Source organism: Zosterops lateralis, assembly GCF_965231275.1.
Source record: "Zosterops lateralis genome assembly, chromosome: 4".
Taxonomy (NCBI): Eukaryota; Metazoa; Chordata; class Aves; order Passeriformes; family Zosteropidae; genus Zosterops; species Zosterops lateralis.
In genome coordinates this window covers 27,905,758-27,918,579 of record NC_139765.1, presented here as the reverse complement: position 1 = coordinate 27,918,579, position 12,822 = coordinate 27,905,758, and the positions used below count along the sequence as shown (strand labels likewise).

At 37.5% G+C, this 12,822-nt stretch overlaps 1 protein-coding gene across 2 annotated transcripts in view; it reads left to right on the top strand.

Moving 5' to 3' along the window:
* The first annotated feature begins 142 nt into the window (after positions 1 to 142).
* APAF1 (apoptotic peptidase activating factor 1) overlaps positions 143 to 12,822 on the top strand; it is a 31,028-nt gene continuing 18,348 nt past the window's right edge. The window contains exons 1-11 of one of the 2 annotated variants that reach the window (XM_083859928.1): positions 143 to 175; positions 1,303 to 1,449; positions 1,730 to 1,919; positions 3,152 to 3,349; positions 4,385 to 4,568; positions 7,472 to 7,584; positions 8,088 to 8,219; positions 8,625 to 8,863; positions 9,411 to 9,578; positions 10,370 to 10,501; positions 12,346 to 12,459. In XM_083859928.1, the coding sequence (XP_083716054.1) occupies positions 1,312 to 1,449; positions 1,730 to 1,919; positions 3,152 to 3,349; positions 4,385 to 4,568; positions 7,472 to 7,584; positions 8,088 to 8,219; positions 8,625 to 8,863; positions 9,411 to 9,578; positions 10,370 to 10,501; positions 12,346 to 12,459 (1,608 nt within the window). In that variant the 5' untranslated portion in view covers positions 143 to 175; positions 1,303 to 1,311. Of the gene's footprint in view, positions 176 to 293; positions 316 to 1,302; positions 1,450 to 1,729; positions 1,920 to 3,151; positions 3,350 to 4,384; positions 4,569 to 7,471; positions 7,585 to 8,087; positions 8,220 to 8,624; positions 8,864 to 9,410; positions 9,579 to 10,369; positions 10,502 to 12,345; positions 12,460 to 12,822 lie in introns of those variants that run through there. The other variant, XM_083859929.1, reaches the window with a different exon arrangement.

Sequence of the window (12,822 nt, the reverse complement as noted above, 5' to 3'; positions counted from 1 at the left end):
CGGAGAGCGGGCCGGGCCGGGCAGGGCAGGGCAGGGCAGTGAGCAGGCCGGGCCGGCCCCGCCCAGGCCCGGAAGGAGGAAGCGCTGCCGGCGCCGCCTTCCCGGGAGCCGCGGGGCAGCGGCTGCTCCTCGGGGCCGGGCAGGGGCTCGGCCGGGGCTGGGCGCTGCCCGGCAGGTGAGCGGCGGGGCGGGCGCGCAGGGACGGGCCGGGCCGGGCCGGGCCGGGCCGGGAGGGACCCGCGGGGGCGGCGGGCGGGCGGTCCGGGCCCCTCGGCTGCGGTTTCGTTCGCGGCTGGCAGCGGCGGCACGGTGTGAGTTAACCCTTTGTTTTGGGTGTTTGTGGAGCGATTTCTTTTGTATTTGCTTCGCGTGGGGGGCAGTATTATTATTATTATTACCCGTTTTACGACCGGGGAACTTTAGCGTCCCTTTTCCTCTGCGGTGGGGTGGAAGGCTTTCCTAGCTAGGTAATTCTCGGTGAAAATAGGAGACTCTGTAAGCATGGCGGAAAAGGGGCTCTATAGTGGGCTTATCCAAAGGCGGCTCTTCTGCATCCACCCAGCCCAGGGAGGGGAGAGGGCCGGGAAAGGTGGGCGCCTCTGCAGGCACCGCAGGGCTGCTCTGTGCGGGGTTTGGGCTGGGCCATGGAGCTTTCCCGGCAGGAGTGTCACCGACAGGGCCTCTTGATCGATCGGGACTCGGAGCTGCCGGTCAGTGCAGGGAAACCTTTACACTGTAGTCAGTAGTTTTCACCTTGTTTTCTTCAGACGTTTGGGTTTCGATGATACGAGGAAGAAAGCAAGTTTAAAGTTGCCTGTCCAAACGCTGATAAAGGAGGGTACAGCGCAGTCAGTGGCGGTGTTGGGTGCTCCCTCTTTCATCATATGTCAAGATCCGAGTGTCCTTGTATGGAGTCCTGAACTTGGAGACATTTAGGCGTTTATCCCGTGCAGTGACACCAGTCCTCTTTGTCATCCTGTTGTCCCAATCACATGATCCAAGGACTTCAAAAAATTGAGGAATGTAGTGAGTGAGGAAAAGACCTTTTAGTAGAGATGTTTAGCAAGTTGCTAGTATGTGAGAAGTTTGTAGCCTTTGGTTTTGTAGTTTTGAAGTTCAGTTCATAAACATAAATTCATAGGAGTGGGGGAAAGAATTTGTATTTTCAGAATTAGCAGGTGCTTTGCTACTCATTCTGATTTTTACACCAAAAATTATAAGCTGTTTTAAAACTTCTTGCCTCATGCTTGTAAGTTATGTTCACAGGCTGACTTGACTTCCCCCCCCCCCTCTTTTTCACAGTGAAGAAATATGGATGTCAAGAGTAGAAACTATTTGCTTATGAATCGTCAAGCCCTGGAAAATGACATCAAGACTTCTTATATTATGGACCATATGATTTCTGATGAAGTGCTAACATTACAGGAGGAGGAGAGAGTGAAGCAACAGGTAGGTAGAATTATCTCTCACTGCTATTTCTCTTCCTAGTCTACTCACGTATTTTACCATCCTTTTTAAAAATAGTAATTTCTGACTAATTCCTGGATTTGTCAAATTCTGAAGTGTATACCTAGCACACAGTTTTTGTTGCTCTTAATAAGGTTAAGGGCTTGGTAAGTTAAAGGCTATTTCTATAACTATAAATAGTTTGTAAGTTAGAGTGATAGATTAAATGATATCTGAGGCTTCTTAGTTTTGTATAATACCTCTTTCTAATTCTTTTTTCTAGAATACACAGAAGGAGCGAGCAGCTATGCTAATAAACATTATTCTTACAAAAGATAATAATTCATATAGATCCTTTTATAATGCACTGCTCCATGAAGGATACAGAGATCTTGCTGCGCTTCTTCAGGATGGCATCCCTGCTGTCTCGTCTGGTAACAGAAAGAGTTCAATGGATGGAATGACTTCCTACGGTCAGTGTAACTACAGCAATCCCTAGGCTTCAGTGTGAACACAAGTTGTCTTTTTTATTCCTTAGAAAGTGACTATGTGTAATACCTGTTCCGATGAAAAAGGAGACGTTGGTGCATTTAGTTGTTTTGGTAGCGTAGTAACTATGTCTCTATTTCATCTTCTTAATATAGCAGACTTACAACATTTATAGGTCATCTTGAAAATGTTGGTACTAAATAATGCTTATTTTAAAAATCAGGAGACTTGATGCTCTCACAGTTTTCTCTAATTTGTAATGTTTTTGTTATAAGTGAAAGGAGGACTCTCATTTCTATGTATTAAAAGAAAAACTCCAAAATTCTGATATTTATCTTGAAGAGTAATCTGGAATCTCTCAACCTACATTGGTCTAGTTGATCATTGATAAGTTGATTTAATTATTGGGCTACTTAATTCTTTCTACCAGATCTTTTAGTCACCCTATATAAGTTCCATAACTTTTACTGGCGTTGTCATCAGTATCATCTTTGACTGACATGAAATGTATTTGTAGTTTCTAGTGAGCAGAACCTTCTAACTGCATATGACTAACTGCCATATTTACTGGCACTCTATATTAAATACGTGTCAGATGCATTTGGAGTTCAAGTTCATCTTAGATAATCTAAGTTTATCAGTTATGTTATTCCATATGGCCACAAAGTGGGCAGATGAAGTGCACATTTCCTTTCCTGTTATGCTTTACCTCTTTCAAGTCATGCTATTTCACCTTAAATCAATGGAAGTCTTGCTTGGACCCCAGTGCTGTGCAGTGAACTGCTAGGGAAAGGCCTTGCACAGCATCCTTTCTTTTCTGCTGCATCCATGGTGTAGCGACTTCTGGCTGAAAAAGTGACTTGATTGTTGGGTGTAGTAATGTTGAGCTCCTATGTTTGCCACAGTTTCCATGGGAGATGCTATTTCTCTTTTCACTTCTAGGGATTAATGTAGCAAGCTTTCCTCGTGCAGTTATTAATTTGAACACTGTTTTAGATAGGGGACTAGTTACATGCTAAGTAATTTATTTCTAAAAAACAGTATTTTTTCAGTATTTGGTATTTTGAATCCAGGAGTTTTTAGGGTATTTTTATGGACGTGTGGTGGGGAGGGAGCCCACTAGTTAGTTTGGGTGAAGGGTTGTTTGGTTGGGTTTGAAGAGGCATCACATTTACAACTCATGTTTTATTTTGATGTTTCTTGTTCTTAACTTTAGTGAAGACCATTCTCTGCGAAGGAGGAGTACCACAGAGACCAGTTGTGTTTGTCACTCGACCAAAACTGGTAGATGCTATTAAAAAGAAACTGTACTGCTTGGGGAGTGATCCAGGTTGGGTCACAGTTTATGGAATGGCAGGCTGCGGGAAGACTGTTTTAACAGCAGAAGCTTTAAGGGATCCTCAGCTCTTGGAAGGTACTTTCAGAAAAACATCGGTATTTTTATGAAAGTCACTATAGGTATACACGTATTGGACATGTATGGTGCAATCTCATATGTCACTCATATGATGAAAGTGATTTGGATTTCTAAATTTCGTACGTGATTCTGAAATACTTGCTTGCCACATACAACTTTCATAATCATTTAGTGGTCTAGGAAAACTAAGTATTCTATTAGTTTGTAGAAGAAGTTTTTGAATGGCTTTTCACCTTAGAATCTGCTTTGGTTTATGAGTGTAGACATATCCTTAATTAACTTGAAATGTTGTTTCTGTTAGTGGAAAATAATATATCCAGTTATATTCCTTTTGGGCATTGCTTATAAGGTCCTCAGACTCCTCTCCTTGCTATATGAATTTAAAAAAAAAAAACTTGCTCTAACTTTTGTGTATATTTTGATAGTGGCAGGCATTTGTGGGTGATTAGTATTGCCTTAGCTTAAAGTAGATCATCAATGCAAATGTTTCATGGCATTTTTTCTATTTTATTTATTTTTCCTTGCATAGGACACTAGGAGGACAAAGTAGGACTTGGCACTAAAGTAAAAAAGGATGTAGGGATAGATACTATAGCATTCTCTACTACAGCTGACTCGTCTAGATATGTTCTTGATCACTGTTTCAGGATTATTTCTACACCCCAGACTCTGAAATCCTGCAGTACTACATGGTTAAAAATGTAAAATGTGAAAATGTAAATGGTAGGTCAGACTAGCAGAAAGATGGATGCAAAAGGGGCTGTGGAGGGGCAGGAAGGACAGGAGGGAGGGACAACAGCATCAGTGATGGTGTGAAATTTCTGCGAGTACTTGCCCTGTAGAGTTTGTTCCTTTTAAAATAAACAGGAGTGGTCTTGTAGAACCACCCTCTGGTGTTAACAGTAGAGCTGCAAAGATGGCTTGCTACAGGCTTTATAGATTTGTGCTTTAATTAATGCTGACTTAAGTTGCTATTAAATATTTTAAATCATTTAAAATGTATAGCATGATTAATATTGCTTTTCTTGTTAGATTACTTTCCAGGAGGAGTTCACTGGATCTCTGTTGGGAAACAGGACAAAGCAGGGCTCCTCATAAAACTTCAGAATCTCTGTAAGAGATTGGAACATGACTCCACTCTTTCACAAAGGCCACCACTTAACATTGAGGAGGCTAAAGATCGTCTTCGTTTGCTCATGCTACGCAAGTACCCCAGGTGATGTCAGTAAAATCAAATGCTCTTTTAACTGATAAAACTTTGCAGAGTAATTTTGGTCTAATCATCTGAGGTGTCTGTGGTGTGTATTTTGGTTTATTTTGATCAACTTCCAAACTTAGGCTAATATGACTTTTATCAACAAAATTTGTTAACCAGCTGTACAGGAGTCATATTTGCTTGAAAAAAGCAAATAGTGAAATAATGAAAGATGGGATTGAATAGTAAAAAATAGGAAGAAACAATTGGAAATTAGCATTTCTCGAACTTTCAGTGTTCTTGTGTGTGTAGACTGCTTTACTGATATGCGAGGATCATACAGCAAAAAAAAGGGTGTGTATCACTGCATAAAATTCTTCCTTTCCAGAACAGCTGGTGTCTTTAAGAAGTGTTTTTTCTAGAGGTACCAAAATGAAAGGAGGTTTTCATGATGTGACCAGTTATTGCCAAGAAACCAGTGTCTTTCTCAGTCACTGCACAGCTTTTTTCACCTTTCAGCAATAGTTTTTGCTATTTGCTGAGGATTTCATTATTCTCTGGGAAAATCTGTACTAAACTAAATAAGCCTGCTTGTCAGCGAGTTATCTTAGAAATAATACTCCAGCCTTGTGATCTTTGTAGATAACAGTATAGAATACTGGCATTTCTGTACAGGGGGAAAAAAAGGCTTTCTTGTAAAGGAAAGATGTAGGAAATATTACAGGTCCTCCAAAAGAAACCTATCAGATGAAAGTGCACGTTCCCTTGAAGGATGTGAAGTGGTTGTCTCCATTGACGCATTTCTTGTTTATTAACAAACAAAAGAAATCAAAACTCTTCAATATAGAAGTGGACATGGGAGGAAATAGAGGAGAATGTGCCTGGGAGGAAGGTTCGTAGAGGGTGCAAGTGTATGGGAAACAAAGCTTTACTGCAGCTTGGGAAGGAGCTGGCTTTGCTCTGGAATTCTCTTTGGTGACAAGAAGTCACTTTAGCTATATCTGCATTCAGACAGTACACCTCTTGGGAATAAAGTATTAGACAGTACACCCAGTAGACCTCTTGGGAATAAAGTATTAGACAAAGGATTCAGATTTTGAAGCCAGTATGTTTCTTGGGATTTAATTATTAGCCAAATGAACAATTGAAACTGTGGTATACTTTAAAATAACAAATTAGAGAATTTAATCTCCTGTGATTATTATCACAGGGTTTTGTTTGTTGCTTTGGGGTGCATTTTTGTTTGGTTTGGTTTCTCTTTGTTTTAAGTTTTTTTTAAATAATCCTAATTAGAATTTAAGATTTGTTGGTGTGATTGGAGGAGAAAAATCACTGGTGCCTAATGAAGGGGAGGACTTGGAAGTACTCAGATTAATTAAAAACATAAAATCAGGCTGTAATTCTTGCCACCCATTGTATTTTCAACCATGAAAGGGCCACAAAATGTGTCCTTTATGGCTATGATAGTGTTCTTGTGAACCTTCTGATTTATCAAAAGGTTATTAGTAGAAGAGTTGTATAAAAATGAGATAGGGATATCCAAGACTTAAATATATCTTTGAGAATGTCATCTGATGTGTATGCCCTTCTTTAAGGAGGATCAAATCCTTATTTATAGGCTTTGATGGCATAAGTGCTACTTAGCTGAAAAAAAATGTGGAAGTTTAGTCATGTTTCAGTGAGAGTTGGACAACTTAACCAGTAACTAGTGGAGTGGAAAATTTCCATCCCTTAAAAAAAAGTGTAGTAAATGTAAATGATTTGTAGGAGTAGGTGTCAATAACTAAAACTCACTGAATGCAAATAACTGTTATTTCTTTTCATACATCTACTTGCCAGCTAGTCTTTTTGATTTCTTGCTCTCTTAAACTCAATCTTTTAAAAACAGTTTTCAGTAATTTCTCTGTCGTATATAGGCAGGTGTAGGTACCTTATTCTGTTGAGATTCCATGTAGGAACCTACAGATGTGGCTGGCCATAGGATTGGAATGTGTAGTCATTATGAAATGTCATTTTTGTAAGAAGAGCCTTGCCATTCAAGACAATTGCTTTTGAAGAGGATTAGTCTCATATAGCTTTCCAAAGATACAAAAACAGAATTGAAAACTGTTGAGTCTAAAGGAAACTTAAATGCTTTCCCACAAAGCTTATCACTAGTCTGTGTCAGAGTTATCTAGTTTTATACAACTCTTTTCTTCATTTATGAAACCTAGTGACTTAAAATCAGTAAATATTTCTGGTTTTCCTGGCATCTGTTAATGGAAATGTTTCTCAAAATGTTGTTTACACTTCAGTTGTAGCTATGAAATAATAAATGGTAAATACCTTTTTGAGATAACTGCATTGAGCTTCTTGCACAGTATTTAATCACAGAATCACCAAGGTTGGAAGAGACCTTCAAGATCATCAAGTCCAGCTATCAAGCCAGCACCACCATAATCACCCCTCAATCATATCCCCTAAGTGCCACATCCAGACAGTTCTTGGATGCTTCCAGAGACAGTGACTCCGCCACCTCCCTTGGCACCTTATTCCTGCGCTTAACCACTCTTTCAGGGAAAATTATTTTCTCTGATAACTACCCTGGTGCAATTCAAGGCCATTTCCTCTCATCTTTCCTCTTGAGATAAGTCAAGGAGACCAACTCCCACCTGGCTACAGCCTCCTTTCAAGTCCTGCCCTGATCCTTCTTTTCTCCAGACTAAGAAACCCCAGCTCCCTCAGCCATGCCTCTTAGGACATTTTTTAGACCTTTGCCATCTTTGTTACCCTTCTCTGGACATACTATTAAGATATTCTACATACTAATGTAAAAAAATTATGCAGTGATACTTTGTAAATTCTGAAAACGTTTTTTCTTTATTAAAATGCAGCACTTTATTTTAGCATTAATATTTGATCTGAAGTATTTCTTCTTGCCCTAGGTCTCTTTTGGTCCTGGATGACATTTGGGATTCCTGGGTATTAAAAGCATTTGATAATCAATGTCAGGTACTCATCACGAGCAGGGACAGGAGTGTAACAGATGCTGTGGCTGGTAAGGAACAGTTTCCTCTCCTGCACCACAGATTTTATGTGTCTGCAGTTTGTTCATGTGAGCTTTCAAAAGAATCTGATAGAATCTGTCTATCAATCTGTGCACAAGTGGCAAGGTTTTAGAATTCTGCTTTGTAACACTTTATGCTCTTTGTGAAATAAGTGTTGGATGTTATCCCAAAAGTTACATGTTTACATTGATGAGTGCAGTAATTCTAAACAACAAATTAACCTCTGTGACACTGATGCTGTTAGACTGATTATCTCTACACCAATAACTGCCCATAATGCACTTGAAGTTATTGGCTTATAGTCTGGTTTTTTTGTGTATATATCTCTAATGCAAGCTGATTCTGATAAGTAAAATTTATACCCTTCTTAGTCCTATAAAATACTATACAAAAAATCTTGAATCTTTGCTCCAGATTTTACTTGGAAAATACTTTGAATTTCCAAATGGTTTTTTTGCATTTGTCAAAATGTTTTCCATGTTTCTGTTTCTAGGCAATAAATACGAGGTTCATGTGGAAAGCGGGCTAGCACATGAGAAAGGACTGGAGATTTTGTCTCTATTTGTGAATATGAAAATATCAGAACTTCCAGAACAGGCCAACTCTCTTGTAAGAGAATGCAAAGGTATTCTAGTTGCTCTTTATCGTACAATTTACCACTGAATGTAGTTTCATTTCTTCTATATTTTGACTTAAAAATAGAGAGGAGAGTATCCTTTAATACTGTATATGTGAAGTAAAAGACAAGTGCTTGTTAAATATTTCTGGGTTGGTTTTTAAGCTTAGCAGAAGTTTCATGTTGATTTTTGGGTAGTTTTTGTCAGTATATTTTCTCTCTGCACCACAATTACACTTAAATTTGGTGAGTTTGCAAATGTCTACATGGAGTATGTATTTTATTTGTCTTTACTCCACACCTGAAGAATTTAATCAGTGAATTGGGAATATTACTTGTTTCAGTCGTGTGACCAACAGCTGTTGGGTTGTGTTCCTTGATGACCTCTAAATTTGATTTAATCTTTTCCTTCAGGTTCTCCTCTTGTGATATCCTTGATAGGTGCATTACTACGAGATTTCCCTAGTCGTTGGGAATACTATCTCAGGCAGCTGCAGAATAAGCAGTTTAAAAGAATAAGAAAATCTTCCTCATATGATTACGAAGCCCTTGATGAAGCAATGTCCATAAGTGTTGAGCAACTGGATGACAATTACAAAGACTACTATAAAGACCTCTCTATCCTCCCAAAAGATGTTAAAGTACCTACTAAGGTAATAAAAGCAGTGCAGAATTTTTGTGATTTTTAGTGAGATACAAACAACAGCCTTAAAGAATTCTCAAAATTTGTAATAGTGATGTATAACTTCTACACTATGTAACTTAATAATAATTGCAAGATTGGGTGGATTTGTTCTGTTATTGCAGCATGACTTGTACTGTTAGTAGTGAAACTAAAATAATCATAACTGAATAAAGATATTAATACTGTTTAAGTTTTATCTGCATTCTGCATATTGTTCTTTAATTAGATTGTAATTGAACTCACTGAGAGCTTGAAAACTGTTGTGTGGAAATTGTCTCCTTTTATGGTCACCATAAATCAGCACAAATAGACAAAAGATAGATTAACTTCTTATATCAGTCCTGTGGTTTGGTATGAAGGAATTGGTAACTTATTGAATTGATTATGCTTTGTGTCTATGTTTGTTAGTATGCATATTGTTGACAGTTAATTTGAAGCCTTTTATAATATTCATCCAAATCATAGTGTGACTTGGTTCTGATTCTCTTCTCTGTTAATATGTAAATATTTTTTAGGTTCTCTGTATTCTTTGGGATATGGAAACTGAAGAAGTTGAAGATATACTACAGGAATTTGTTAACAAATCATTGTTGTTCTGTGATCGTAATGGGAAGTCATTTCACTATTATTTACATGATCTTCAGCTTGACTTTCTCACAGAGAAGAATCGCAACCAGCTTCAGGTAATGTATCAACTGATACTTATATTCAACTTCACTCTCCAAAGCTGCATTTTTCAGAAAATGTTACTTTGTTAAATGGTACCCTGAGTAACTTCATAGCATAGGTCCAAATTAAATTTAACTTCAGGCTGACTAATTAAAAATATTTATTTTCAACTTGATGGTTCCATCCACAGCTAAGGGACTAAACTGAGAGAAGACTCTATAACCATTATTTCTTTATCAGATGTTTCCAGTAGGGCATGTAATATTCTGCTGTTGATTCCAAAGACATCAAGGCCCTACCAGAATAGGAAACTTCTTCTTTAATGCAGAGAAATGCTTTTTGCTCCCTTCTTTTCAGTTTAAAAAAGGCAGTACTTTCAGTAAGATGACCTTAAGTTGGGCTCAATTTCAGTTCTGAAAGACAAGGCATAAAGAGTAGATATGAAGAGAAGGCAAGTTTTTTGTTTTGCTTTAGATCTACATATCTGAGGATTTTTTTTTTTTTTTTTTTTTTTGTGGCTACCCACATTTAAGATGAAGAGAGATTTGGTATCTAATCTCAATCTGAGAAGGAGGATTAACAGCTCACTTTTCTGTCTTTTAATATACAGAGAGTGTTTCTGGAGAAATCTTTAGCAGTAAATTAGGTTAGGTGTACAATTTTGGAAGGTAAGCTTCTTTATTTCACTTGTTAATGTATTACAATTAAGAAATAATATTATTCCTCAATGCTACTTACAATGTAATAATAGTAATAATACTTATAATTTCTCAATGCCAAAAGTGTGTTTTTCTTCACTTTGCAGGAGCTACATAAAAACATAGTAAATCAGTACAAGAAATACTACAAGCTTAATACACCTGTTCTGTCTCAAGAGGATTGCATGTACTGGTATAACTTTCTAGCGTATCACATGGCAGGTGCCAAAATGCAGCAGGTGAGTTGTGATAGGTGTTCTTTGCTTCCCTTTTTCACTTACTCTTACCTCGGCTTTTCCCTCCAGGCCTTCTCCCAGCTGAACCTCTCTTCCCCTTGACTTAAGTCCAGCTGGGTAAACACTCAACATGAAGTCTTTAGGAGGTCCTCTGATAATCATTGTCCCTTGCAAAAACTGCTTAATTTCTACCCTTTGTGTCTTGTCTTCTCAACAAGTTCTTGAGAATATTTCCTATTTTACATCATAATGGCTTGTGTTTTTCTTTTCCTTTTTAAGAAGCTGTAATAAGAAGTCTTCTCTAAACCTTTTTGAAAACACAAGCTCTGTTTATTGTGCAATAATACAAGTAAATTGACTTCATCAGAGCACTTTATAAGTTAGTTACTTTTTTATCTTCAGATGTCTTGTTAGCTTTTTCCTCTAATGTCATACAGATTTATGTGTAAAAATTCATTATCTGATTTCAGTAGCAAAAACCTGCATCGAGAGTTAGATGGGCAAGTCTCTTGTTTCCAGGATTATCTTGGCACTTCAAAAATTGCCGTCATTTTTGCCAACTATTCTTCTTTAGATATTGAGCTAGTATAAGATGCAAATCATGCAGAAAGATTAGTTTCACTTGAATTTGAGTTTCAAATGTCTTGAATAGCATTTGGTCCTGGCTGTTAGTTGCTTTATTTCAATACCTTTTCATCTGAGCTTCTTTCAGGATGGGTCATCTGACTCATCATATAATACACTTCATGGATTTATCTTTTATAGAAAACTTCATAAATAATGTTAGCTACAAGTGTGTACAAGGTGTTTTGGATCTTACTTATTTCATTATCTTAGTATCTTTAGTTTCAGTGTGTTGTGAAAATGTTTTTATTAGCGGCCTTTCTACATTTTGTAGAATTAGCTTCTCAGAAGTCTTTAGCCTGTCTCATTGTGGCTGTATGCTTCTTAGAGTTTCTATTCTCTGTATCACTTATTTTTCATTATTTAGAAAGGATTTCTACTTGTTGGAAGGCTAATGAAGCTAGGACATATTCCTTTTTTTTGTTTAACGATGATAATATTTTAATCCTTGTGGTATTTATTGATTTTAAATTGGAATATGTTTTACACCTGTGCAGTGTTGTTGCTCAGCAGTTTTTCTAGAGGAGGTCTAAAGAAAACATTGGACCAATACTTGTTAAAGATGGTCATCTAATTAAAAAAGATAAAGATCAATGCTTTGTTTTTACCTGAGTCTTTAATAGTACTGACAGACTTTGTCTGCCCAGCCTCCTGGTTTGGAGGACTGTGAGTGTGGGAACTGGGACTTTCCATTTGTGGAGACAAATGTGAAATTGTAAGGGACTGGCTGGCTCAATTGAATGTTCACAAGTCCATGGGGCCTGATACGATACAACCCAGAGCACTGAAGGAATAAAAGGATGTTATGGCAGGACTCCTTTGATCTTTTACCAATGGTTTTAGGAGTTTCAGCATCTCTTAGGAATATCAACAATCATTATTAGCAGTGATCTTTGCTAGACTGGACTAGAAGAAGCTTTTTCAGAGTTAAAACAATAAGTCCTGTGTGCTGCAGAAGTCAAGAATTGCTCTGTACCTCCATCTCCTGTCTGACTAGCTGTATCAAAGAGCAGTTTAAAACAAATGTAGCTTCTAAACACTGAATTTTTATAACATAACTGAACAATTCAGATGCAGGAAACAAGAAATTGCCTAAGTTTTCAACAAGTTTTCAACAGTTGTACCAAAGTGTATTAAATACCTAATGTATTTCCTGTGTTTTTCCCCTAAGTAGATTCTGTTGTGAAACTTAAACTCTGAACTTAAATTTGTATTTCTTTCAGGAACTCTGTGATCTTATGTTTTCGTTAGATTGGATTAAAGCTAAAACAGAATTGGTAGGGCCTGCTCATCTCATTCATGAATATGTAGAATATAGTTCAATCCTGGATCAAAAGGTATGATACTAAAAGGTAAATGATCAGTTAGTTCCAAATACAATTTTCTGTTTTGTAATTGCATTTTGCTGGATGTATGTATATGGCAGGTATACAGAAAGCTTAAAAAAACCAAAGCATGAAACAATATTAAATTGAACTTGGAGAAGATAAAAATGAAGGAAACTCAGTTTTTTGTTTAAATTTCAGTGTGTAAGTGGTTGGCTATGGAACTCAGTGATTGTAGTGATCAATACCTCGTGGTGGGTACATAAGGTACTCTGCTTTCGAGGAGGTGTAGAATTATGCTGACCACTTGGAATAGTCTTTCTGATATTTCACACTGCTTATTGAATAAATTACTATTGCTTCATTTGAAAAATA